This window comes from Heliconius melpomene, chromosome 13, assembly GCF_056956725.1.
Source record: "Heliconius melpomene rosina isolate 202511_hmr_F chromosome 13, ASM5695672v1, whole genome shotgun sequence".
NCBI lineage: Eukaryota > Metazoa > Arthropoda > Insecta > Lepidoptera > Nymphalidae > Heliconius > Heliconius melpomene.
Window position 1 is genome coordinate 14,507,584 of NC_140401.1, and position 26,021 is coordinate 14,533,604.

The window sequence follows — 26,021 nt, forward strand, 5'->3', positions numbered from 1 at the left end:
CAAATTATAAACTTCCAGAGAAGAAAAAAAAATTATGAAAAAATCTCTGCCAAGAGGTAGTTTTGAGGAAAGAGTGTTTGTGCATGATGGTATAGATTTGAGTTGTGTGGCTTAGAAAGATAATAAGATAGTATCCCTGTTATCTTCTTATTCCAAGAGTACAATAAACATATGAGAGGAGTAGATCTCATGGATAGCTTTTTTGGGCAGAAATCATATAAAAATGAGGTCTGAAAAGTGGTATTTGCCTATTTTTTTCATCTATTTGATCTAGCTATTATAAACTCTTGGATTGTTTATAAAGAAAATGCTCAAGAGGTGAACCTAAAAGGAGTCTGCTTACAATGGGCCATTTCAGAAATGAATTGGCCTTTGTGCTACGCAACAGATGAACCACCAAAGAAGCTAAAAGAGGGCGTCCTATTACCAGTGTACTAGAAGAAGAATTACAATAAAAAAAAGGTTCTCCAGCTCCACCACCTCCAAAAGGCATAAAGCGAATTCCTTTGGTATTTATAGTGACTCAATGGCGGCATTGCAAACGGTCACGAACCCAAACTGCCTCCATTCGCTAGCAGTACAAACAAGGAAAAATATTACAGCAATTTCCAAGCAGAACAAGAAAGTCGCCTTGTTCTGGATAAAAGCTCATGCGGGAATGGAGGGCAACGAGAGGGCCAATCATCTGGCAAAAGAGGCAGCCTTGAGGTTGAAGCGGGCTCCTGACTACGACCGCTGCCCGGTGTCATTCGTCAAGAGGAGAATCCGTATGGACTCTCTTGACGAATGGAATCAGAGGTACCTGGCCGGAGAGACCGCTTCAGACACAAAGCTCTTCTTTCCAAATGCGGTGGACGCATATAGAACTATAAGAACATTCACACCCACGAAATACACAACTCAAGCACTTACAGGACATGGTGGGTTCTCTGAGTACTTAGCCAGGTTTAAGTGCAAGGAGAACCCAGCATGTGTCTGTGACACACAAGAAATAGAAAGCCTACCCCACATCTTAGTCGATTGCCCCGCTCTCCTAAAACAAAGAAGGAACACAGAAGAGAAACTAGACATAGAAATAAAAAAGGGAAAATAAAAACAGAAAAATCTTTCTGGAATATTGCGAATCAGTAGTAAAAATTGTAAATCAGAGGGATAAAGTAGACATCGTAGAACAAACTAGTGACAATTAAAGTAGATTAGTAGAACAAATTAGCGAAAAGTAAATTTGCGAAACAAATAAAGTACATTTAATATAAGTTAAAATAGAACAAAGTAGAAATACATATAAATCTGTAATCTGTCGGCTATATGTAAATACTGCAACCAAAAATTTTATTTCAAATGAACAACCGGTAATTTGAATTTTCATTCATAAAGATCCCACGCTCTTATTTATTTAGCACAAAAAAATACAGCTAATGTCAAATTTTTGAAACAAGGTTCAATTGATGTAGCAGTTTCTTCAACCAGTGCTGTGGTCGTAGATATTAATATACAACAAACCATAGAGCCTCAACCTCAACGTGAAAAACAAAAGACTGCAGGCCTATACTACTGGGTGTCTCAAAAGAAATTATATATTTGATCAGCTTGCTGCGTGAACGCAATGCATTAGAGGGGCGCGGGGGGTATGTCATTCGATAGCCTGGCTCTTGGGAATTTAGTCGCTACATTTTATTAGTTACAAAAACAGTAATACTGCGACGTTACTGCTTTCGTAATAGCGCGACGAAATTTTTGCAACATTCGTGTTTTCCGTCACTTAAATGATGCGCCAAGCATACCTCTCGTTCGGAATCAGTCAGTCATAAGAAATTTTAGTGCTAGGTTGAATGAGTGCCGTGAACGCGAGGATAAACATTTGGATGACATTACATACTTTTAAAAAATAAATTCCCAGTCTGTATTTTAGAAATAAATAAATATTTTACTAATAAACTACTTAGTTTTTTTTAATGATATTTATAAATATAAAATTTATTTTGAGACACCTTGTATAAAAAAATTGACTCCCGGTAAAAAAAAATGTGTAGATAGAGTAACCTAACTTAATCTTTTAGAGTAGTTGAAAATAAAGGATTCTAAAAATTTGCAAATAATATAACCGGATATACGCTGCCTTCTAGAAAAACGATTTCTTTAACTATGATACCAGCGCTATATATGGAGGCATTAAATAAAACGTAAGAAAATTTATCTCGAGACGGGATTTTGATATGTTTGACAACGGACTGTTGGACATCTTCGCAAACGGTGAGTTACATCGGTGTAATTGCTCATTACATCGTTGTAGAGATTGAGTTACAATAAGTTTTATTAGAATATAAAAACTTAAACGAGAGTCGTCGAGAATATAAAAGCACACATTTATCCAAAGCATTAAAAACAATTACGGAACAATTGAATATTACTCAAAAAGTTAATTTCGCAATTTTCGATAACGATCGAAATATAGTTAACGCCATAGAAGCAAAATCAGCTTGCTATGCACGTTCTCTAAATTTAATAGTTTTCAGTGCGTTGAAAGCAAATGAAGAGTTATTAAAAAAAATAAAAAACATTGTAACGCATTTTAAAAAAAGCACTGATGCCACTGGCATGCTTCTCATTAAAAACATGGCGGATTGTGGTAAGCCCAAGAGACTAATTCAACATGAGCCTACATGCTGGAATTCGGTATTCTTTTTTACTTAATTAAAAGAGGCGTTAAAACACTGTATGGCATTAATTGATAAAGCTTGACCTGATATAAGTACAACAGAATGGAAAATAAGTAGTGAAGTATGCACAATTTTACAGCCATTTGAAGAAATGACTTCTTCGGTAAGTAGGGATAATTATTTAACTGCAAGCATGGTCATAGAGTGTCGGAACTCAACGCGCAAAATATTAAGAAATCATAATTTATTATCGCACCACAAACAACCGTCGCGTTACAGTCACAATCTTGGGCCACGACGTCTATCGCCATCGTATCTTTATCAAAAACTGGTTAAACAGTTGGAGTTGGTACTGCTTTTAGAAACATCAAAGATTGGATGGCTAGAAACGCTATTCTTGAGTCTCCAAAAGCAGCACTACCTGATGATATTCCAGAAACCTCTGGTTCGGTTCGGATCAGTATTCGGTTCAAATGCGTATCATATGATTATCCATACATAATTATATATTTCTATATCAGTTATACAGCGAAAGGTTTTAAATATTCTTAACTTTCAGATTACACTGCCATTAAAAAGTATGACTCATATGGGACTGTCTAGGAGGCTGTGTAACACTTGAGTATTAGCTTATTGTAGAAGACTTTTGAGGAAAAGTAAGACGGTAAAAAGACAAAGTTATTTGACAGTAAATTAATTGGGAAGGATATTAGAAGACAACATAAGATATTACTAAAATTATGATGAAGAAATTGATGACCTCAAAAGGAAGGGAATAGTTAAACGTAGAAGTTCCTTAATCACACTTTCACCTTTTTTAGATAAAAGTGGTTTGATAAGAGTAGGAAGTCGATTACAAAATGCTTCGACACTTGAAACGTTTAAACATCATATCATAATCCCAGCTAATCAATAAATAACAAAACTTTTAATTATGGCACATATTCGAACACTGCACGGCGGGATTCAGCAAATGGTGTTTTTTCTAAGAACCAAATATTGGATTGTGGGATTGAAATCAGGGAATGTATGCTTGCTGAAGCAGCACTGAACTGTACAGCAATACAAATTCGTCTACTATTCGCTGTAGTGTAAACTACATGTTTTCCAGCTCGAGCACAGACATTGTGGTATAATTATAATAACAGACATTGTGGTATAATGCAATAACTGATGATATATTGCATCAACATCGTACGCGGTGCAGTGATGTAACGATAACTTTCAGCGACGCTATGTACAATGAACCATTGATTGCTATTGAGGATCTCTGCATTATCATTGCTAATTTAAAACTCAGTCATTTCGGTATGAATTCGCCAAATCGAGCTGCATCTGATTTTATGAACACTGAAATTAATCGTGAATTGCAGTACACCACTGTAGAAATAGCGGCGATTGTTACTCCCAATGACCCAATAATGAATGAGGATCAAAGAATCATTTACGATTGTACAGGGTGAGTCATATTGAACTTTCCGGTTTTGGAAGGACGTTGCACGAAGAAGGGAAGGAGTAGAAGGGTGGAGATGGTGTCATTAGACGCGCCATGACATGCAGTTTTAGTGTGAGCAATGGCTTGGTCGGGACAACATCGTGCGTTCGTAGTTGAAGAGTTTATTAAAAATGGAAAAAACCGAAATTGGAGGAATTAACGCAGAATCATGACAACGATAACATCTGGTTCCAACAAGATGGTGCTACAGCCCATACATCCAGGCGTTCAATGGAAATCCTGCGACAAATGTTTCCCGGTCATCTCATTTCTTTGCGAGGTGACGTTGGGTGGCCGCCGAGATCACCTGATTTAACCCCCTGCGATTTCTTTCTCTGGGGTTACCTGAAGGAAAAGGTGTACACGCATCGTCCCCGAACCATCGATGAACTGAAGGCTGCAATCACGGAAGAAATCAATGCTATTCCGCTGAATATGACTCGACGAGTAATGGACAACTTCCGGGAAAGGCTTCAGCAGTGTGTGGTCAATGGAGGTAGACATTTACAGGATATCATTTTTAAAACCAACTAAATTAAAACTGCATGTTATGTGCTTTCAAACAATAAAATAATTTTTACTGCATGTCGCTTTGTTTTTAATACACACCTTATTGAAATCGGAAAGTTCAATATGACTCATCCTGTATTATGCTCGCAGTATCAGCAGGACAAGGTAGGTTTTTCTTTTTGGATGCACCAGGTGGAACTGGCAAAACATTCCTTATTTCGCTAATTCTTGCTGAAATACGATCAAATTGGTCGTTGGATCGTCGGGCATTGCGGCAACTTTATTGGATGTAGGCAGAACAGCTCATTCAGTATTTAAGCTGTCATTAAATATTCATAATAACCCTGACGCAGTGTGCAACATAAAAAAACAATCGCCCATGGCTACCCTGCTGAAACAGTGTAAAATTATCATCTGGGATGAATGTACTATGGCACACAAACATTCGCTTGGGGCGTTGAATAGGACATTAAAAGTAATTAAAAACAACGACAAACTATTTGGCGGCACTTTGTTAGTCCTTTCAGGTGATTTCAGACAAACACTTCCCATCATTCCGCGTTCAACATACGGTGATGATCACCACTTGCTTGAAATCATCTCCATTGTGGCGTAATGTTGAAAAAATACAGCTGAAAGTAGTTGAAATGCTTCAAGATTCATCCGCTGAACCATTCTCAAAACAATTCTTAGATATCGGTGATGGAAAAGTTACTATAGATGAAACTGAATGCGTAATATTACCGACCGATTTGTGCACAATCATTGTTTCCAAGACACTCTCATTGATCAAACAATTCTCGATGTACATACACAGTACTTAAATCATGAGTGGTTTGCAGAAAGAGCAATTTTAGCAGCAAAAATGTAGACGTTGACAATTTAAATCTGAAGATACAACAGTTGTTGCCAGGGAACTTGATATCGTACAAATCTATTGATACAGTTTGCGATGTCAGCGAAACTGTAAATTTTCCAACAGAGTTTTTAAACTCACTGGATTTGCCAGGTATGCCACCGCATAGTTTACAATTGAAGGTTGGATTTCCGATTATCTTGCTTCGTAATTTGAATCCGCCAAGGCTGTACAAGGGTACGCGATTAGTCATTCGAAAATTAATGAAAAACGTCATCGAAGGTATCATTTTAAATGGCAAGTTCCGAAGTGAAAATATATTGATACCACGGATTCCTATTATATCTACAGATGCGCCAATTCAATTAAAATGTATTCAGTTTCCGATTCGATTGGCATTTGCAATAACTATCAATAAATCCTAAGGCCAAACGATGTCTGTTTGTAGCTTAGATTTGAGCACACCATGTTTTTCACACGGACAATTGTACGTGGCATGCTCTCGAGTCTCGAGTGAGGAATGTTAGCTAAAGATGGCTAACAAAAAATATTGTTCACGCTATAGCATTAAGAGATTAATATTGTTTGATAGTATTACTGTCGTAATCAAATAATTATATATAATTTCAAAAAATAAAATGTCACCTAACTCATACGAACAATATGAAAAAGATGAGGATTTTAAATATCAAGTACGAAGGGTCTTTCAGAAAAAAATTAACCAGGAGGAAAGGAGAAAATTTGACAATAGAGAAGCTGGAATGAACATAGAAAATAAATATCGACCCAAAGAAGTATTTGAAACCGTCGCTGAATCCTTCTCTGAGAAGACCTGATCAGATTGTGTAAAATTTAATAACCATATTGAAAATGACACTAGAAATGAGAATTTTTCACGCCTATTGTTAGAAGAGTTGCAGTTTGTCCAACCTTGCCTGCGTACTCGCGTATATTCAAAAATGTTTCATTTTGTAGACAGTATTAGAAATTGTCATTCTTCTGAAATACAATTAACAATAAAATAGCCTCTTTCTCTTCTGCGTCCCGGTTTGGCTCTTCATAATTATGGTAAGCCTAGCCTTCTGTGCCATCAATAATAATTGGAGTCGAATTTCAAGTGATGTTTAGACGTAATATTGCCGTGTCAGAAGGGCTAGTTAATGGAGCTACGGGTATAATAAAAAAAATTAAATGGTCGGTCTTAAGGAGAGTTCAACTGGAAGATGGAGAGTTACCAGAAGCCGTGTACGTTAAATTTGATGACGAATTGATTGAGTTTAGACTAAAAGATTGTAATGGTTGCATAACCATACCTCCATCTTGTACTACGTTTCAGGCATTAAGATGTTACGGAGATGTGGAGCGCCGCATGTTGCCTCTAATATTAAGCCGGGCAGTTACAGTCCACAAACTACAAAGTACTACCCTCTAAAGAACTGTAATCGACCTTGGTAAAAAATCTTTGCAAAAGGGCAAATATTGCACTAAGTCGTGTCAAAACTTTGGAAGGCATAGCCTTATCAGATTTGGACGCCAACAAATTATTAAATAGACCACACGATGACAGATCGTTGACAGAAATAACAAGGTTGCGAAATCTGTCTTCCGACAATAAAGTGACATAATACAATATACTTAAATAGAATCTTCGAATAAAAAAAAATTGTATAGGTAGAGGGAGCCTAGTATTAAGACACTCCGCTTTCTTCTGAACTCTGGACGCATTACGTGTTGAGTAGCTGAACTCAACTCCACGATTTGCCCTGCACACGCTACACGTCGCTTAAATTTTCCAATGGAGAATTCCATTGGTAAATTTATTCGGCTGCATCAAGTATGACTGGTTCAAACACAAATCGGACAATACCACAATTTATTGTAGGCCTTAAAACTGTCATTATTAGAAACTTGCGACATTGAGGACAAATATGAAAACATGAAATATGAAAATGATACTACTCAGATAGCTGATAATTTAAATAATTTCCTAACAGAAGAATCTATCACTGAACACTTTGATGATATGTCTGGCATGACATTGATTTTCAAAAGCTGGAATCTGAAGTAGTGGCGTTTCACAAGCCAAGCCAAGTTTCCGAACAAGCTTAAAAGAATACAAAACAACCTTAAATTATATCATCAAAAGTGTTGTCACATGTATTGAATGAAGGCCTAGCTAAAGGCAGAAATATGTAAAGATATCAGGGTAGAAACCACATTTAAAAACCATCTGGTATCGTTTTAATGAAATAAACTTTGATTTTCTTCCAGTACCTGTGCTTGAGGAACCATAGCACCCTGCCTTACCTGTATTGAGAGGGGAAATGTAAAGATAATTTTAATTTTCTTTAATTTTAGTAGTATAATTCCTGGCCATAGACTAACGCTATGTTTTACAAGACGTCTATGATTTTAGTTAGGTAATCTGTGATGACGCTACGGACTGTCAAAAGAAATCTTTTAAAAAATAATTTGCTTAACGAAACACATGTACAATTTTGTAATATTAGAATCTTTGTTAATAGTAATTTGTAATAAACATTTAATGTCGTTTCTTTCACAGAGAAACACAATGTGTTTTTAATTACTATTATCCTAAACCAGTAAAATTTACATTATATACTGAGTGTCTCAAAAGAAATTATATATTTGATCAGCTTGCTGCGTGAACGCAATGCATTCGATAGCCTGGGGTCTTGGGAATTTAGGAAGAGTCTTAATCCGACCGCGATACCGCCCGGACGTCTCAATGTCCGCTTGTCATCGCTTTTCACCTGTGGCGATCGTTCTCCACACGCTTTATTTATTTTTAATAATAATTTTATTTATTTAATAATTTTGTATATGTGGGCGAGATCCGGGTGCGCGCGCCTAGCGAGCAATACGGCTCCTGCTTGACCGTTCAAGCGACAGCTGATCTTTTGTTGCGTAGACGCGAATAATTTGCTAAGTTATGTCCCGCAACATTTCCCCGACGCGCTAAACGGCATTAAAGACTATGTAGACAATGAGACAATCGCTCAGTCGCCTGAGCTAATAGAGCAGATGGAGGACGAACCTGAGGAGGTCGATGCCGGCTCGGATGAGGTCGAGGCTTCCGAAAATAACGCGGAATCCGAGTCCGAGTCTGAGGCTGCGGAGGCCTCTTCGTCGTCTTCATCGTCTTCTTCGTCCCCTGAGTCCTCAGCCGATGAGGAAGAAACTCCCGGTGTGGAGGATAATGACGGTTTCAAGACCGTCAAATCAAAATCGGCCAAACGGAAGGCCCGTAGATCCTTAGGTACTCCGCCATCAACCCCAGCCCCTCCCCGCGGTTTTCACCCCCGCGTAGGTCAAGAGTCAACGCGCAGGAAGTGAAAAAGGGTGCGCAGGTAGATTTGACCGACAACACAGACACAACCACTAAAACTAATAATAATAGTTCGATCCCCGCGTCCAACTCCGGTGACGGTTCGGTACCGCTACCGGCCGGTGCTCGTAGGGACAGGTTACCTCCCCCGATTGTAGTACAAGAAAGGAAAGCATGGGACAACTTACAAAAATGGATGTTGTCCAATAAAGTGCAGTTCAATTCTGCCAGATCCACAGCTCAGGGTATTAGAATTCAGGTGTTAACACCTAAAGACCACAGGGTCCTTACGACCCACCTTAGAAATTCAAAGATAGGGTTTCATTCCTACGCTCTGGAGGACGAGCGTCAATTACGTGTAGTCCTTAAGGGTATCCCCTCTGAGTTAGAGACCGAATCCATTTTCCGGGACTTAGAATCCCAAAACCTACCTATCAATGGTAAATTTTTTTTCTCGTGGTATTCCCGGGCAGTGTCACCGCTGCCAGCTCTATGGGCATTCTGCCAAAAACTGTCACGCAAAACCCAGGTGCGTGAAGTGGCTAGAAAGTCACGCCACTGCTGACTGTCCGCGCAAAGTCCCAGACCCGGCCGTACCTCCCAGCTGTGTCTTGTGTGAGACCCAAAGGCACCCCGCAAATTACCGCGGATGCCGCGGATGCGAAGGCCCCACGCAGGTCCGGCGGAATGGGCGGCAGGACGCACAAGGCTTCGATGCCTTCCTGTCCAGAGCAAAACCCGTCCGGCCCTCAGCCAACACTCAAACCAGCCCCTCTTCCCTCCACCAACGCGTGGAGGAAACCTCTTCCAGAGACCCAAGCCGCTAAGGCCTCCAAAGCACCAATGAGTGCCAAACCCAAGCCCTCCAGGGCCACTTCCTCCACCCGCCATCCCCGAGGGGAGGTCAACCTAAGCCAAGCTAGAGTCGAAAGAGCGATCGATATCGCGTTTAATTACTTAGACTTATTAGATGCGAATGAATTAGTAGCCTTCACGGATGTAGCCTTAGTAGATACAAACGACGACCCTAAAGGTCGAATTCAAGTAGTTAAGTGAAACAAAAAGCTTATGGCCAAATTACTTCTCTCTAAAGCGCAAACTTCCAATAGCGGTCAGCAATAATTTTAGAATCTAACCCGCTCGATTTAAGACTCGCACGACTCAAGCCGCGTTCTCTCAACATAGGTTATTTTAACGCTAGCGGTCTCAATACACAAATGGGGCTAGTCCGCGATTTTGTTACAAACCGACAACTCGACAGAGACGGCGCCAAAGGCGGCACCGTCATCTTTTACAGAAAGACGCTTCACGTCATACCGCTCGATTCGCCGCCGACGCTCACTAACATCGAAGTTTCGGTTTGTCAGGTTCACATGACACCATGGCTATGATAATAGGTGGACATCCACCTATTATAAACGTAAAAACATCGCCAATAGGGCGCACGACTCATTTCCGTCGCCGGCTTACCGCGCTAAGGTCTGGAGGCTCTAAAGACAGGTTCGAGTCCCGTTCGAGGACCTCAGAGACGAAGCTTGGGATCATAAATTGTCAAATCTTACGCCATCCGCACGTAGCGTTCTGGAAATGAACTAAATCACTCAAAAAAACGACGACACCGTAGTCGAATTACCGCCGTTACTCCGTCCGGACGGAACACTAGCCTCAGACGATCTCGAAAAGGCCGAATGCCTAGCGGATAACCTAGAAAGTCAATCCTCTTGGAGCATCTCGGATATTGACAAATTTTTTTATGGTATAGCTGCAACGGTGAAGAAATTTAATGAATACAACAAAGCAATTATTAAATCTCAAATTTTTAATATTGTTTCGCAAATGGAACTCCGAGAAATCAATGAAAAAGGAAATAATTACTACAACAGTAATAATTATTCAACTGCAGGACCTTCTGGAAATTATTCAACGCCAGGACCTTCTGGAAATTATTGTTAAATAAGTGCTGTTAAGCAGGCTCTTCTGGATACAGTACTACAACGAACTATGATACAGACAAGAATGCCACAGAGGTGAACACACCAGTCTTGACTGATACTGAAAAAGATTTACCTAATTTTTAAAAATGTGATTAGTAAGTACTTAATTAGTGACAAAATGATGTCAAAATTACGAAAATAAAGGTTGATTTAAGATACTCTTACATTGTTTTATTTATACACACATACATACTTACATATATACCGATCAAAGACTAAATTGTTATTATAATATTCACCCTCTTTTTCTCTTTGTTTAAACATTTCGTGCACCCAATAAGCTTTTCTTTTTCTCTTGGGTCTTTCATTTTCTTCTGTATCAAGCGCTACAGCTATGAGTGCCAATTCACGGTTTGTAAAGTTTAACGTTATGAAGCACACGTGTAGACGTAGTGCCAATTGTTAACAGACTACGCGAAAATTCCTGGATTAACCGGTCTCCAGTCGTAGACCACGCGGCGTCCACCAGCGGCCAGCGCGGGGTCCACTGGGTGACGATGCGAGGTCCAACGGTTAATCGCGTGACGTTTATTGGTGATAACACGGTGTCCACCCGTGGACCACCTGTCGACAACGAGTGGACGCCGTGCGACGAGGCGGTGCGGAGTGGGAGCCGAGCTTTAGAGCACCAGAACGTTGTGAATATCCTTCTTGAATTAAAGTTACAGCTCTAATTATCAACCATAATTAGTCACGTCCAGATCTCGTCGAATACATGGCATAGTGATCGCAAAAGATCAATTAACACGATAGTTAAACATTATTTGAACTACACACGACTAGTTCCAAACTTTGACTGAATTTAACTATCAACTTAAATAAGGGTAAAATCAAGTATTTCCAATAAATCTCTAAATCTACCTACTTTTTCAATTTTTTGCTGGCAGTATACTCAAATAGGACTTGTCTACACTTAAGATGAACGTACCATAAGTATCAACCACTCAAGATTGCATTCATGTGAATAAATTAACCCAAAGTGCAAAAATACGTAGTGGCCCTTATTTTGTTTTGACTAGTATAGATTGAATGATTGCACACATGTCAGAACCGATCTTCCAAATAAAGATATAAGTAAAAAAAACTGGCGTGGTGAAAATGTACCAAGTGATAAGATAAAATTCGAAGGTTATGAAAAGAAAAAGAGAGTACCCTTTGTGATTTACGCAGATTTTGAATCTTTTCTCAATCCAATCGATTTATGTTCCAATGATCCTTTTAAATCTTTCACTAACAACGTTCAAAGACATGATGAGTACAGCTTTGGTTATTATGTCAAATGTTCATATGATAAGCTTTCTAAATATGTTACTTATACCAGCGAAAATTGTGCTAACGTATTTTTGACAAGTTTATGTAAAGAAATTATTTGTAGAGCTAATTCTTTTCAAAAATGTCCTCTTCCTCTATCAGAAATAGACAACAAAACAATACAAGAAGCTTCTATATGTTACATATGTGAGAGTGAATTAAAAGATGAACGATATATCGATCACGACTGGCATTTAGGTACTTTTATAGGTGTATGCCATAAGAATTGTAGCAGAAAAATTAATTTACCAACATAAAATTGTTATATACTGATACTGATAGTCTGATATACCAAATATTTTGCGATGATTTTTACAAAGAAATTAAGGAAGATTTAAATTAATATTTCGATACTTCTGATTATCCTTCAAATAATCAGTTTCACTTTCCTCAAGTAAATAAAAAGAAATTAGGATTTTTTAAAGACGAGAACAACGGAAAAATTCCTACTGAATTTGTTGGATTGCGATCAAAAATGTATGCAATCAGTGTTGAAGATCGAACTATCACCAAAGCTAAAGGGGTTAATAAAAGTGTAACTAAGAAATTAAATGTTAGTGACAAGCATCAAACATATTATATTTACACAAAAAAAATAATAAAATTTGTTTGTCATACGATACCAAGCGACATATTTTGCATAACTCAAAAGATACATTAGCTTGGGGTCATTATAAGTTAAGATAGTATTAAGATGTCATGTTTGTTGTTAATACAATAGTAACTAATGTTAAGAAAATCTATATATATAAAAATGAAACCCGTTTTCCTTGGTCACGGCATCACGCGTGAATGACTGGACGGATTTCACTAATTCTTTTTTTGTTGTATTTGTTATTATTAAGAGAAGGTTCTTACGGAAAAAAGTATTAAGAAAATCTCTCAGAAATATTGAAAAATGTACATTTAATTTTGCATATTTTAAAAAACGCGAGTAACAAATGTCAATGTCATTCAAAGTCATAGATTATATTGATGAAAGAGCATCGTTTGTTTTGCTGTCATCGTTTGTTTGGCCATCAACGTTTGTTTTGATTGTTGTTTGCTAATTTTTTATTCTGGCTGCCATCTTGAATACACGTTTTTGAGGACAGCCAGAAGAATTATCCACTTTAACGTTATCTCTACTTGATATTGGCGTATCGAAATTCGTTTATAATTGTTAAATTATATTACTTGATATTGGCATAGAATCCTAATGGGAAAGCCATTGAATAAAAAGAAGTGAAGTGAAGTGTTTGTTAATCACGGTAAGTTCACAGCTTCATATTGATTTTTAGTAACTTTTGTTGATTACACAATAGTACAATTTGGTATACATGGTTATACAGAAAATATATGAGAGCTTTTCATTTTCAGTGGGATTTTCGTTTTTAACAATGCCACCAACCAGACGTACAAGCTTAGGCCGCAGAACTCGAAATACGGCAAGTCAAAGAAATATAAGAGCAAATCAAACTGATGAGCAACGCGAAGCGCGAAATGAACTTGAACGGAATCTATATCAAGATAGAAATTTTGTGTTTAATCCCCACAGAGCTGCATTCAGTTATAATGTGGCAATTGATTACAGTTCAACGAAAATTGTTGCTATTGGACAAATGAGTATTGTGTGTACACATTGCAAGGCATTGAAATTCAAAAATGAAGCCGCTGGATTGTGTTGCGCCAGCGGCCAAGTCAAATTGACGCCATTGGTACCGCCACCAGAGCCACTACATTCATTGGTATCTGGAATTGATCCAGATTCTTATCATTTTTTGACTCATATCCAGCAGTACAATAATTGCTTTCAAATGACATCATTTGGGGCAACAAAGGTTATTCAAGACAATTTTATGCCTACTTTCAAAGTAAGTAATTATAATGGTAAACATTTTTTTTTAGTTTTACTACCTATGGCAAATAAGTTTTTTGGGTCTACTACCTATAACTGTCATGGAAGGCTGTTTAATGTCGAGGTTTAAAGTAGTTTTAATTTGAAATGATGTAAAGTATTGTGGCAGTATTTTGCGAGCCACATGGTGGTAAAATTTGCTATACAATTTGCTGTATATACATTTATATTCTTGCAGATTCAGGGTCAAATATATCATTGAACAGGTTCCTTATTGCCAGTGCCTGATCAAGACTATAAATTTTTGCAAATATATGTTATGGGCAATTCAGCAAGAGAAGTCGATCAGCGTTGCGCACACAACAATTCAGTGAAAAGATACATTGTGGAACAACTTCAAACATTTTTCCATCAACACAATGAATAAGTTGCATTATTCACAAGTGCATTAGACCGCATGCCATCTGATAATCACAAAATTGTCATCAGAGCCGATAAGGCACCTGCAGGACAACATGCTGGACGTTTTAATGTGCCAACAATTGATGAAGTGGCTATTGTCGTTGTGGGTGAAAATTTAGAAAACCGACACATTGTTTTACATCGGCGGAACGATCAGCTTCAGCGTGTGTCTGAAACACATCAATCATATGATGCCTTACAATATCCTATCTTATTTTGGCAAGGTGAAGACGGCTATCATTTCTCAATGAAAATGATAAGTCCAGTTACAGGTAAATTATTAACAATATGTTTACTACATTAAAATATATGTTTACTAACATAAAATTTATATTATTATCATAACACAAAAAATTAGTTCAATGAATTATTATTCATACAGAGTGATGGTTCGGAAAATGAGGACAATCACATCTTAAAATGTCGGCGTCTATTTCACCAGTATGCTGTGGATATGTATGTGAAAGTTGAAACTGAACGATTGACATTTATCTGGTTGAACCAGGCAAAACTCCGTTCCGAGGAATACATTCATCTTCGGGATGCCATTAATGCTGATGGAAATGCACAGAATGTTGGCAGAACAACTATTCTCCCAGCAACATACGTTGGAAGTCCGCGTCATACGCATGAATATGCTCAAGATGCTATGTGCTATGTAAGACACACACCAGACTTGTTATGGCACACCCGATTTGTTTATCACATTCACATGCAATCCAAAGTGGACAGAAATTCAACAAGAATTATTTACTAACCAATCACCCATTGATCGCCACGATATCACTGCAAGGGTGTTCAAAATGAAATTAAAATCACTCATGAATTTTATTGTTAAGCATCGCGTGTTCGGCGAGACGCGCTGTTGGATGTACTCAGTTGAGTGGCAAAAACGCGGATTACCACATGCACATATCCTCATTTGGTTAGTTGAGAGGATAAGACCGAATGATATTGATCATGTGATATCAGCAAAAAATCCCGATTATAATGAAGACCCACTGTTACATGAGGTTATTACAAAAAATATGATACATGGTCCATGTGGAATATTAAATCCCATTTCTCCGTGTATGGTTAAAGGAAAATGTTCAAAACGTTACCCAAGACAATTAGTAGCAGAAACTATGTAAGTCTACTGGAAATGATGGATATCCACTTTATCGCCGCCAATCCATTGATGACAATGGAAAGTAAGCAATAGTCAAAGTAAATCGACAGGACATTGAAGTTGATAATCGTTGGGTTGTTCCGTTTTCGCCATTACTCTGCAAGTCATATAAAGCACACATAAACGTCGAATTTTGCCATTCCGCAAAATCCATAAAATACATTTGCAAGTATGTGAACAAAGGTAGTGATATGGCTGTCTTTGGAGTTGCTGCCGAAAATTCAAATGATGAAGTCACTCAATATCAAATGGGCCGCTTTGTTAGTAGTAACGAAGGCATGTGGCGTATATTTTCGTTTCCTATACATGAACGACACCCTACTGTTTTTCACTTGGCGTACATTTGGAAAATGGTCAACGGGTGTATTTTACAGATGCAAACGTATTACAACGAGTTGACAGGCCACCATCGACAACATTAACCAGCTTCTTTGAAATGTGCCAGAATGATGATTTTGCCAGAACGCTACTTTATTCAGAAATGTCAAGATATTATACCTGGAATCAATCATCAAAAAAATTCCAACGACGAAAACGAGGACAACCAGTTACAGGTTATCCACAAGTATTTTCCACCGATGCACTAGGCCGTCTTTATGCAGTCCATCCCAGTCAAGACGAATGTTTCTATTTGCGTTTACTGTTAGTCAATGTTCGTGGTCCAACATCATTCCAACATCTGCGAAGAGTTAATGGTGTATTGTGTTGCACATACAGAGAAGCCTGTCAACATTTGGGATTGTTAGAGAATGACACTCATTGGGACCACACTCTCGAAGATTCTCTGATTTATTCAAATCCTAAACAAATACGAACATTATTTTGTATAATTTTGTCTACATGCTTCACATCAACACCGATTGATTTATGGCATAAATACAAAGATCATATGGCGGAAGATATATTGCATCAGATGCGTCTTAGAACATCGAATGCAGATTTACAAATGAACGAAGAAATTCACAATGAAGCATTAATTTTAATTGAGGACATGTGCTTGATGCTTACCAACAAAGTATTAATACAAATAGGAATGATAGCACCCAATCGCCCAATGCACAACTCATTTGATCAAGAATTGAGACGCGAAGCATACGATTCCGAAACATTAAGAGAAATGGTTGATAGAACAGTACCCCTTTTGAATCAACAACAAAAATATGCCTGCGATACGCTCATGAAAGTAGTGAACGATGGAACTGGCGGAATTTATTTTTTAGATGCTCCTGGTGGAACTGGGAAAACGTTTTTGTTATCATTGATTTTGGCCACGATTCGATCGCAAAATGAAATTGCACTAGCCCTAGCTTCATCAGGTATTGCAGCTACGTTGTTGGAACGCGGTCGAACAGCTCATTCAGCTCTCAAGTTGCCGTTGAACCTTCAAATAACTGAAACTCTAACTTGCAACCTTTCGAGGAATTCTGCCATGGCCAAAGTGCTGCAGCAAACCAGATTGATCATTTGGGATGAATGCACGATGGCACACAAAAAATCTTTAGAGGCATTAGATCGCTCAATGCAAGATTTACGAAATAACAGAAACCGGTTTGCTGGTGCAATGATACTATTGGCAGGTGATTTTCGACAAATATTGCCAGTTGTTCCACGCTCAACGCCAGCTGATGAACTAAATGCATGTTTGAAGTCGTCCATTTTATGGAAATACATTAAAATACTTAAATTGAGTATAAACATGAGAGTCGAATTGCAGGAAGACCAGTCTGGAGAAGTGTTTTCCAAACAACTGCTCGATATTAGTAATGGTAATATTGCTGTTGATACATCATCGGGATACATTACATTCCCTACCAATTTTTGTAACTTTTGTGAATGAAAGACCGAACTCATGGAGATGGTTTTCCCAAACATAGCTCAAAATTCCGTAAATCACGATTGGTTAAGCGAACGTGTTATATTGGCCGCAAAAAATGTTGATGTGAACGAAATGAATTTTCAGATTCAAGAGAAAATAGCTGGCGAATTGAAGAATTACAAATCAGTTGATTCCGTTACTAATGATGATGATGTTGTCAATTATCCAACAGAATTTTTAAATTCGCTGGAATTACCCGGCTTACCACCTCCTCATAATCTGCAAGTAAAAATCGGATCAGTAATTATTATGTTACGGAACATAAACCAGCCACGTCTGTGTAATGGCCCCCGGTTTGCGGTGAAGAAATTATTGAACAATGTCATCGAAGCAACAATTTTAAAAGGGAAGTACAAAGGCGAAGATGTTTTAATCCCACGCATCCCTATGATACCGTACATGCCATTCAGCTTTAAGCGTTTACAGTTTCCAGTGCGGCTTGCATTTGCAATGTCAATAAATAAATCGCAAGGGCAGTCGCTAACTGTATGTGGCATCAACCTAGAAAATCCATGTTTTTCACATGGCCAATTATATGTCGCCTGTTCCCGTGTCGGAAAACCAACAACATTATTTATTTACGCGCCAGAACATAAAACTAAAAATATAGTTTATCAAAAAGCATTAGAGTAGAGAGAAGCAGTGAAGAGTACAGAGACTATTAGTTGCTTTCTAGAGCGCGCGTGGTATTGAGCTTAGTGTTTAAATAAAAATGCAAAGTTGTTCAATAGCGATTTGTAAAAATATTAGTGAAATTATTGAATCCTAAGAAATAAACACTATTATGAAAATATATATTTTGTTTTTCATTTAATTAAAAATTAGTAAAGTCTTTTTCAGGTATAGCGAGACCAGGGAATTATGGATTCATTTTTATATGGAGGATTCAGTTCAAATTGAATAGGTACTCATACCTAAGATAGGTCAGCTATATAAAGCAATAAAGTAGTGCATCATTGCAACGCTAAGGCGGTACGAAGTTCGCCGGGTCAGCTAGTAACATATATTTTTCTTATCACAATAAAAAATTCCATGCACTTAAGAAAATTGAAAATTACTTAAACAAAATAATAAAAAATAAATAAAACCGCTTTACGGTGTATCTCACACATAGCGGGGTAGACAGAGGGAACCTAGTGTTAAGACACTCAGTTCCCCACTTTCCATCGAACTCTGGAGGCATTGCGTGTTGAGTTTTCCAACAAAATAATAAAATTAGAAATAATAATAATAAATATATCAGATTTCTAAATGTAGTATACATTAATTACTTTCTAATCTAACAACTGTCATTTAATCAACAAAATAATAACTGTAGTCGAGATTCATAGATATATTTAATCTATTTTCATATATAATTAAAAATCATCTTAAGAGTAATAAAACATAATATTATTACTATAATAAAAAAAGTAAATACCTAATTAGATATATTTTATTGTACGAAGGCGCTCATATTTTAATAGTTTTTTTGGCCTGGGTTTCATGATTTTACTGGTTTTAGGAACACTTGTGAAAACGGCAGAGAACGAAGTCGACCTTGGGATCATATCAATTCAGATTTGTACCGTCAGCATTTAATAAACTTATTGTTTATATTTTTCCAAGACACGTTGAGCAATGAGTCGTTCAAAAGAATTGCTTGTGGGTGAAACTGTGATGCTTGTGGTGATTGCTTGTTTGAGAGTATTGATATACAACAAACTAATAAATTGCGCAAGACTATAGTAGAGTACGTATGTCGTAACTGGAATGATTTAAGTATCTACACTAGCGCTCGAAACGGGAATCCTTACTCTTCTAAAGAAGACATGCTTTGCTTAACTACGTACGGAGCTACTTCCGAAATAAAGGCTGCAGTAGATTTGTACAATATTAAGATAGAAGTGTATTATCACAATGGTGTCCTACTTGGTTTATTCGGCGAACAGAAATGTCCTATGAAGCGCTTACTCTAAACTATGTTTTAAAAAGAGCAACTCTTGAGTTTCTTGCCGTAGTAGCTCCCTATAGGAAAAGTACTTGTAATGGGCAAATTGAATAAAGAATATTTTGATTTTGATTACATTATGAACCTTTCTACTTATGATTTCTGTATAAAAAGTAATGATATCCCATCAAAATCATAAATGTAAAATGAAAGCCAAGTTCAGCAATAAAACATATGCTTTCAGCGATAAAAGAAGTGAGATGTAAATGTATGCCAAGTTCAATGGTCAGTTCTGAAATTGATTTTAAACAATATAAAATATTTTATAACAACTGAAAATGCCCATTCTTCTTACAACTTGGGAGACTTTATTTATGTGTAATATCTGACTTGGCTAGTTTTCATATGAATTTACAATAGAATCTGAATAGAATAGAATTTGAATACATTCATTTATATCAATGTAAATTAATTTGAACCGTGTTGTTCGTGTCAATTTTTTGAAAGTACCTCACGAAACAAGGTTTAGTATCGACGAAATGATGGTGCCATATAAAGGCAAAAAAGTCGGTAACCGAAAACAGTATATAAAAAGCAAACCTCGCAAATGGGGGTACAAAATATTTGTTAGAGCGGGAGTTTCGGGCTTTATTTCCCTACTTTTGGGCCCAAAGGACGTTGCAAGTTGTGCATCAAAGGCCAAAAACTGTTATATGCATTAAATGTGGTATGAGGCTTTGTACGTTACCGGATCGAAACTGTTTTTTCAATTTTCATAATATAAATTTCCAAAATTAATGTCATTTTGTTTTATTTCTATTGCAATAGAAGGCTCAATTCCAATATCATAAATATTACCTTTATCATTTGAAATGTTACATTTGTACAGATCACTTTTTAGATATGTTAAAGTATTGATCATTGATGAAATAAGCATGATCAGCGCAGAACTATTAGGCAAAATTGACATGCGTTTAAAACAGATTACCGGAAGAGGTAAAGCTGACTTTGGTGGAATAGATGTTATTTTAATTGGGGATTTACGACAAGCACCACCAGTAAGAGCAACAGCCATATATAAGCCGGTTAAAACAAATATTTTTGGACCTTATTTGTGGTGAACATTAAAATTTTATCAACTGACTGAAGTAGTGAGACAGACTAATGTTCAATTTTCTAATATTCTAACTAAGATAGGCAACGGAGATCCATTGGATTAGGATGAACTTCAAATTATTGAATCCAGTTTTTTTACCAAAGAAGATGCCGAAAGATTGTGTCCTCATGGAGTTCGTTTGTTTCATGAAAACATTCGTGTTGACGCTTACAACAATTATGTTTTGCAAAAATTTGAAGAAAAAATAATTTGTACAGCTGACGATGTGATCATTGGTTCAAAAAGTCGTGAACAAGAGACTAATTGTCGTCAGAAACTGCATAAAAAGAGTCTCAATGAAGTCGGTGGGTTACCGTACCAAATTACTTTTGTTAAATCTATGTATTACCTTATTACCACTAACATCGATGTAACTGATGGCTTATGTAATGGTTCAGTGGGAAAGTTAGTATATATGGATTTTGATGAAAACCACACCGTATGCAAAGTTTGGTTAGAATTTTGTGGTTCGAAAAAGATAGGTCAAAAAAAAAGAAAAAAAGCTGCTCGACTAGCAATTCAATGTGGTATCAGTAATCTTGCTGTACCAATTGAATTACGTTCAGGGAACATCCCATTGACATCAGATAAGAAAGTTACTGCGAAACGGAAGCACTTTCCTTTAGTTTCAGCTGCTGCGATGACCATCCACAAATCACAAGGTGGAACATTCGATGAAATTGTTTACGAATACGATAAGGGACATCCACAAGAGCTTGTTTATGTTGCGCTATCTCGTGTAACAAACATCGAAGGTTTGTCTATTGTAACACCCGATAACAATCCAACTAACTTCAGATTCCACCATAATCGAGTGCAAGCATCATCAACGAAAAGTTTGCTGCAAGAATTTCAGAGATTGTCGTTAAATCCTTTACACACTAAAGCCCAAACGATCTTGGATTTTCTTCAACCTTGTGTGACCTGTATCCCCACGCAAGCCTTCCAAAGGACCGGGTTCTTTTGAACCCGTGAATCTTTAAGAGAAACATAATAATAAACTTTTTTTGGAATTATTTTTATTTCTATTTTTCTATTCTATTTCTATGTAATTTTATGTTGTCAAACAAAAATAAAGAGACATATTTTGTTATTTTAGTTGATAATTTGAATTACGATGTTTTTTATTTTAAGTAATTTATTATTTCTTAAAATACTGAATTTCCTAAATACTTTCTTGTACTTAAATAAAAACTAATCAGCAAAATTTAAGAGAAAAATCAAGAAAACCTACATAAAATTGAGCACGACTTTTTTTGCAATTTGTGTCGATTCTACATTAGCCGAAGGAACTTCGTTCCTACCTGGTGTCCTACGACACCATTTTTTTTTTGGAACGTATCCCTCGCGTAAAGCGGGGTATTACTGTATCACTAACGCATGGCTCCTTCACAGAAGAGATTCCAAGACAAAGTCAATTGCTTTGAAGGACTTTAGATTCGAATTGTAAGGTCTAAAAAAATACCAGCGTTCTAAGGGTAGTAAAAAAGGCACCAAAAAAAAGAGTACCACAAGCCAGTCCAGTTGAAACGTCTCGGTTTGACAAAGTTGGTCATTTTATGACAATGACCACATAAGGAAGATGCCGATTGTGTTCAAAACTTACTGTCGTACAATGTATAAAGTGCCAAGTCCGCCTTTGTTTCGTAACTGGCAAAAATTCGCGTTATTGTCAACTAGATTACCATGTGCCTACGTAATTTCTATGTATTTTTTTATAAAAATAAATAATAAATATAATAGTTGTTTTTTTTTACATACGTAGTCAGTACCTACAGTAATTGGCAATGTATGCCCCTGCATACAACACATTTACGATTTGTATTCTTGAGTAGTTGGCGGTGTATGTTGTGGCATACATGAGTTTTCAGGAAAACTAAGCTTTTCAGATTTTTTTTAATTTTTTCTATAGTTGTTTTATTTGTATAAATAACATTGACAAAACTCAGGTTTCACAGCATTTTATACTTTATCAAATTAAGGGTTAATTAACAATTTTAAAACGTAAACACAGATAAATTTAAAAAAAATACTAATAGTTACAACTAAAATTACATTAATCTTAAAACTAAACAATTTTTTTGATTTTCTTTTAATTGCTTAATCAAGAAGATTCATCTAACAATGATATGTTGATTTTAGTTTCTGTAACATGATCTTAACTCTTGTTATTTTCAGGATTGCTACCTGGAGAGGCAATAGTCACTGCAAATTTAGTATTTATATGGATAAATTGTTTATCTGCTGAAATAGTGATTCTGCAGATCGAAAGAAAGGCAACCGCATTGTACCAACATGACCGACAATTCTCCCTATTTGGATCATTTGAAGAAAATGTATGACTTTTTTGAAAATTGAACATTTGTCATAGCTCGCAATTGGAAGGGCTCAAGAAGGTTGGATATGGACAATTAAAGGCATCCTAAGGTTGTACAATAATTTAAAAATAAAACAAAAGCTTTATGGACTCGCCGTCTTCAGCAAGATTCTCTAGGAAATTTGTTTGGCACTATTAGAGTGTCAGATATGCTCTCATTTGTCAAGAAAGTGTATCTGATGCGCAAGAATTACAAGCCTATGCATATGTCTGTGGATTTTCATTAAAGAGCCTTGGCAATAAATGCAAGCTTTGTGATTCAATTTTAAAAGTTAAACATATCGATAATATGTTATTATACACTTTTGTGGACTTCAAAGAACTAAAAAGGACTAAAAAGAATTTAAACTATGTATCTGAAGATTTTATAAGATTTTATGTGTTGAAAACTGCCACAATCTGCAATAATTTATACGAAACATTATCATATTCTTTAAACCTCAAAAAACTGGTAATCGGTAAATTGGACAAAGATGTCTAATTTTAGTTTTCTTGCCGAATGTGAGGAACATCTGAAAATGTTGATTTTATATGTTATAGGGTCTTCCACATAACAGTAAAAAGATTTTGTTTAGTTAAAAATAGACAATTTGCAGATTATCAGAAATTGTTAAAAAGGAAAATAGATATATTAAAAATAAGTAATTGTATATTAATGTTAGATTTAATTTGACCAACACTGTATTAAGTTCATTATACCTACTTTATTAATTTTATCTTTGTCAGTAATTGTTTAAAAAAAAAAAAGAAATTCAATAACACAACAATCAAGTACAACTGCCTACAATCTTATAGGTTAATAAATTATATATTTTTTGCAGATTATGATCTATTTAACTTATAAAAATTAAAATTGTTATTGTTTTAAGCATATAAGGGCAAGTGTGTCTTGTAGCAATGTTGTTATCTTCGGTTCGGTTCTTTATTTATGGCGCTTCGAGCGTGCCAGTTGAGCACTATTCACTTCGCCAATGTCACGTTGTATGTTGTAATCTTTAACAGTATATTTTGATTGTTTTGCAGAAATACTATTTGTGTAAATATAATTAAAACAAATGTTTATAAGCAATAAAGAAAATTTAAGGTGTTTATTAGTTTTATTTCTACATTTATTTTTTATTATTGTACTATAAATTATTCAGACTCTTTCAAAATCATTTGTATGTATTATAATATAACAAAATTAGATAACGATTGCCGTCAAGAGTAGGGCCCCTGGCACTTTGTGTCAATTGAGGCCGCTGATTATTTTATGTATATTAACACAAGTATCATATTTAAATAATAAACCGGCATTTAATGGTTTACTGTAGGAATTTCCATTAAGAAATTTGAGGCTGCATCTAGAATTTTTTATATTACTAATGTTACGACGTCGAGGATCTTAATGCGACCATTCAGAATTTTCTTCCAGGACAGTTGGTTTCCTTTAAATCAGTCGACACCGTAATGAACCAGGATGACGTAATCAACTATCCCACTGAGTTTTTAAATTCACTGGAATTGCCTGGATTACCACCTCACAATTTGCAGTTAAAAGTAGGATCAGTTGTCATCATGCTGCGTAACATTAATCAACCTCGACTATGCAATGGCACAAGACTGGCTGTGAAAAGACTGATGAATAACGTCATTGAGGCGACAATCATAAAAGGAAAATACAAAGGAGAGGATGTCTTGATCCCGCGGATACCGATGATTCCAACGGACTTACCATTCGATTTTAAACGCTTACAATTTCCAGTACGTTAGGCCTTTGCGATGACCATAAATAAATCGCAAGGACAGTCGTTAGAAGTTTGTGGAATCAACTTGGAGTTTCCCTGTTTCGCGCATGGACAATTATATGTCGCGTGTTCGCGCGTCGGAAAACCGTCTTCTTTGTTTATTTACGCACCACAAAACAAAACAAAAAATATAGTTTATGAGAAAGCTTTGAATTAATTAACAGACTGTATTTTAACAGTGTGTGTCTGTGAATATCAAATTTAAACCTTATAAATAGCCAGTATTCCAGGAAAACTCTGTTTTCTAAGTAAGCAACATGATGTATCGAAAATAATAATAAAACTTCATGCTTTATTCAATAAATGCTTTTTTATTAAATACGCATTCGATTTGTTTATTTTGAAATCATTTTATACACAAGAAGATTAGGTCTTTTATTTATCGATGAGGCAGAACGAAGTCTGCCGGGTCAGCTAGTATATGTATATAATAGTTACATACCCACATTTATATAATAGTTGTGTAAATGTACAATTCTCGTATGTTTTGCGCTGTTGTGGTTAAAAAGTTTGGTTGAGGGAGTCCGAGCCTAGTATTTTCCTATCCTTATTATAGGATAAAACTTACAAAATGGTAAAAGTTATATTTACAAAGTTACATTTTAAAATAATGTTTTGCAATAGTGAAAACTATAAATAAATCGGTTAAGCCGGATTTGAGATTAGTGAGATGAAAAAAAACTTTTCGCTTCTATTTCGTTATTGAATGCCATAATTTTTTATGAATCTTCTACGTACAGACACCGATCCGTTTCGATTTTATTATAAATAAGATAAATATAATATTTCTTATAAGAAGCGCAAAAGACAGCAAAAATGGAACAACAATTGCAGCAAGTTACTAACACTTACGGAAGCTGGGAGGGTCCACATCGACCTCCAAAGGGTGGTCGTAAAGGACCAGACTCCCCTCATCCAATGCTCCAGATGCCTGGGTTTCGGCCACGGCCGAAAGCTGTGCACCGAAACCATTGACATATGCAGTCACTGCACGGGTCCTCATTTGAGGATAAACTGCCCAATCAGGCTGGCAGGGGGAGAGCCAACCTGTCGAAACTGTCAAGCTGCAAAGCTTGACAAAACAGACCACAACAGTTTCGACGAAGCATGCCCGATAAGGAAAAGATGGGATAGGCTGGCAAGATCTACAATAGCGTACTGCTAAGGTTGCTCCGGGCGAACAGGATAGTATCAAGGCGTCTAAGTTTCTGCAGGCCAATTTGCAGAGAAGTAAGCTGGCCTTCCAGAAG

General features: G+C 36.5%; 3 protein-coding genes and 1 pseudogene across 3 annotated transcripts; all 4 read left to right on the plus strand.

Annotated features, from left to right (window-relative positions):
- The first annotated feature begins 526 nt into the window (after window positions 1-526).
- Window positions 527-1,093, plus strand: LOC146533079 (uncharacterized). Its single transcript, XM_085196330.1, has one exon. It carries the CDS (start codon window positions 527-529, stop codon window positions 1,091-1,093), a length of 567 nt encoding a protein of 188 aa, XP_085052456.1.
- Window positions 1,094-13,142: 12,049 nt separating this feature from the next.
- On the plus strand, window positions 13,143-18,316 carry LOC146533080 (uncharacterized; annotated as a pseudogene).
- On the plus strand, window positions 16,127-17,482 carry LOC146533081 (uncharacterized). Its single transcript, XM_085196331.1, has one exon. The coding sequence runs from the start codon at window positions 16,127-16,129 to the stop codon at window positions 17,480-17,482; it is 1,356 nt and encodes a 451-aa protein (XP_085052457.1).
- Window positions 18,317-24,433: 6,117 nt separating the features above from the next.
- On the plus strand, window positions 24,434-24,736 carry LOC146533082 (uncharacterized). Its single transcript, XM_085196332.1, has one exon. The coding sequence runs from the start codon at window positions 24,434-24,436 to the stop codon at window positions 24,734-24,736; it is 303 nt and encodes a 100-aa protein (XP_085052458.1).
- Window positions 24,737-26,021: the final 1,285 nt, after the last annotated feature.

Coding starts and splice junctions, on each gene's coding strand:
- LOC146533079 (XM_085196330.1), top strand. CDS start 527: ATGGCGGCATTGCAAACGGTCACGAACCCAAACTGCCTCCATTCGCTA.
- LOC146533081 (XM_085196331.1), top strand. CDS start 16,127: ATGTCAAGATATTATACCTGGAATCAATCATCAAAAAAATTCCAACGA.
- LOC146533082 (XM_085196332.1), top strand. CDS start 24,434: ATGAACCAGGATGACGTAATCAACTATCCCACTGAGTTTTTAAATTCA.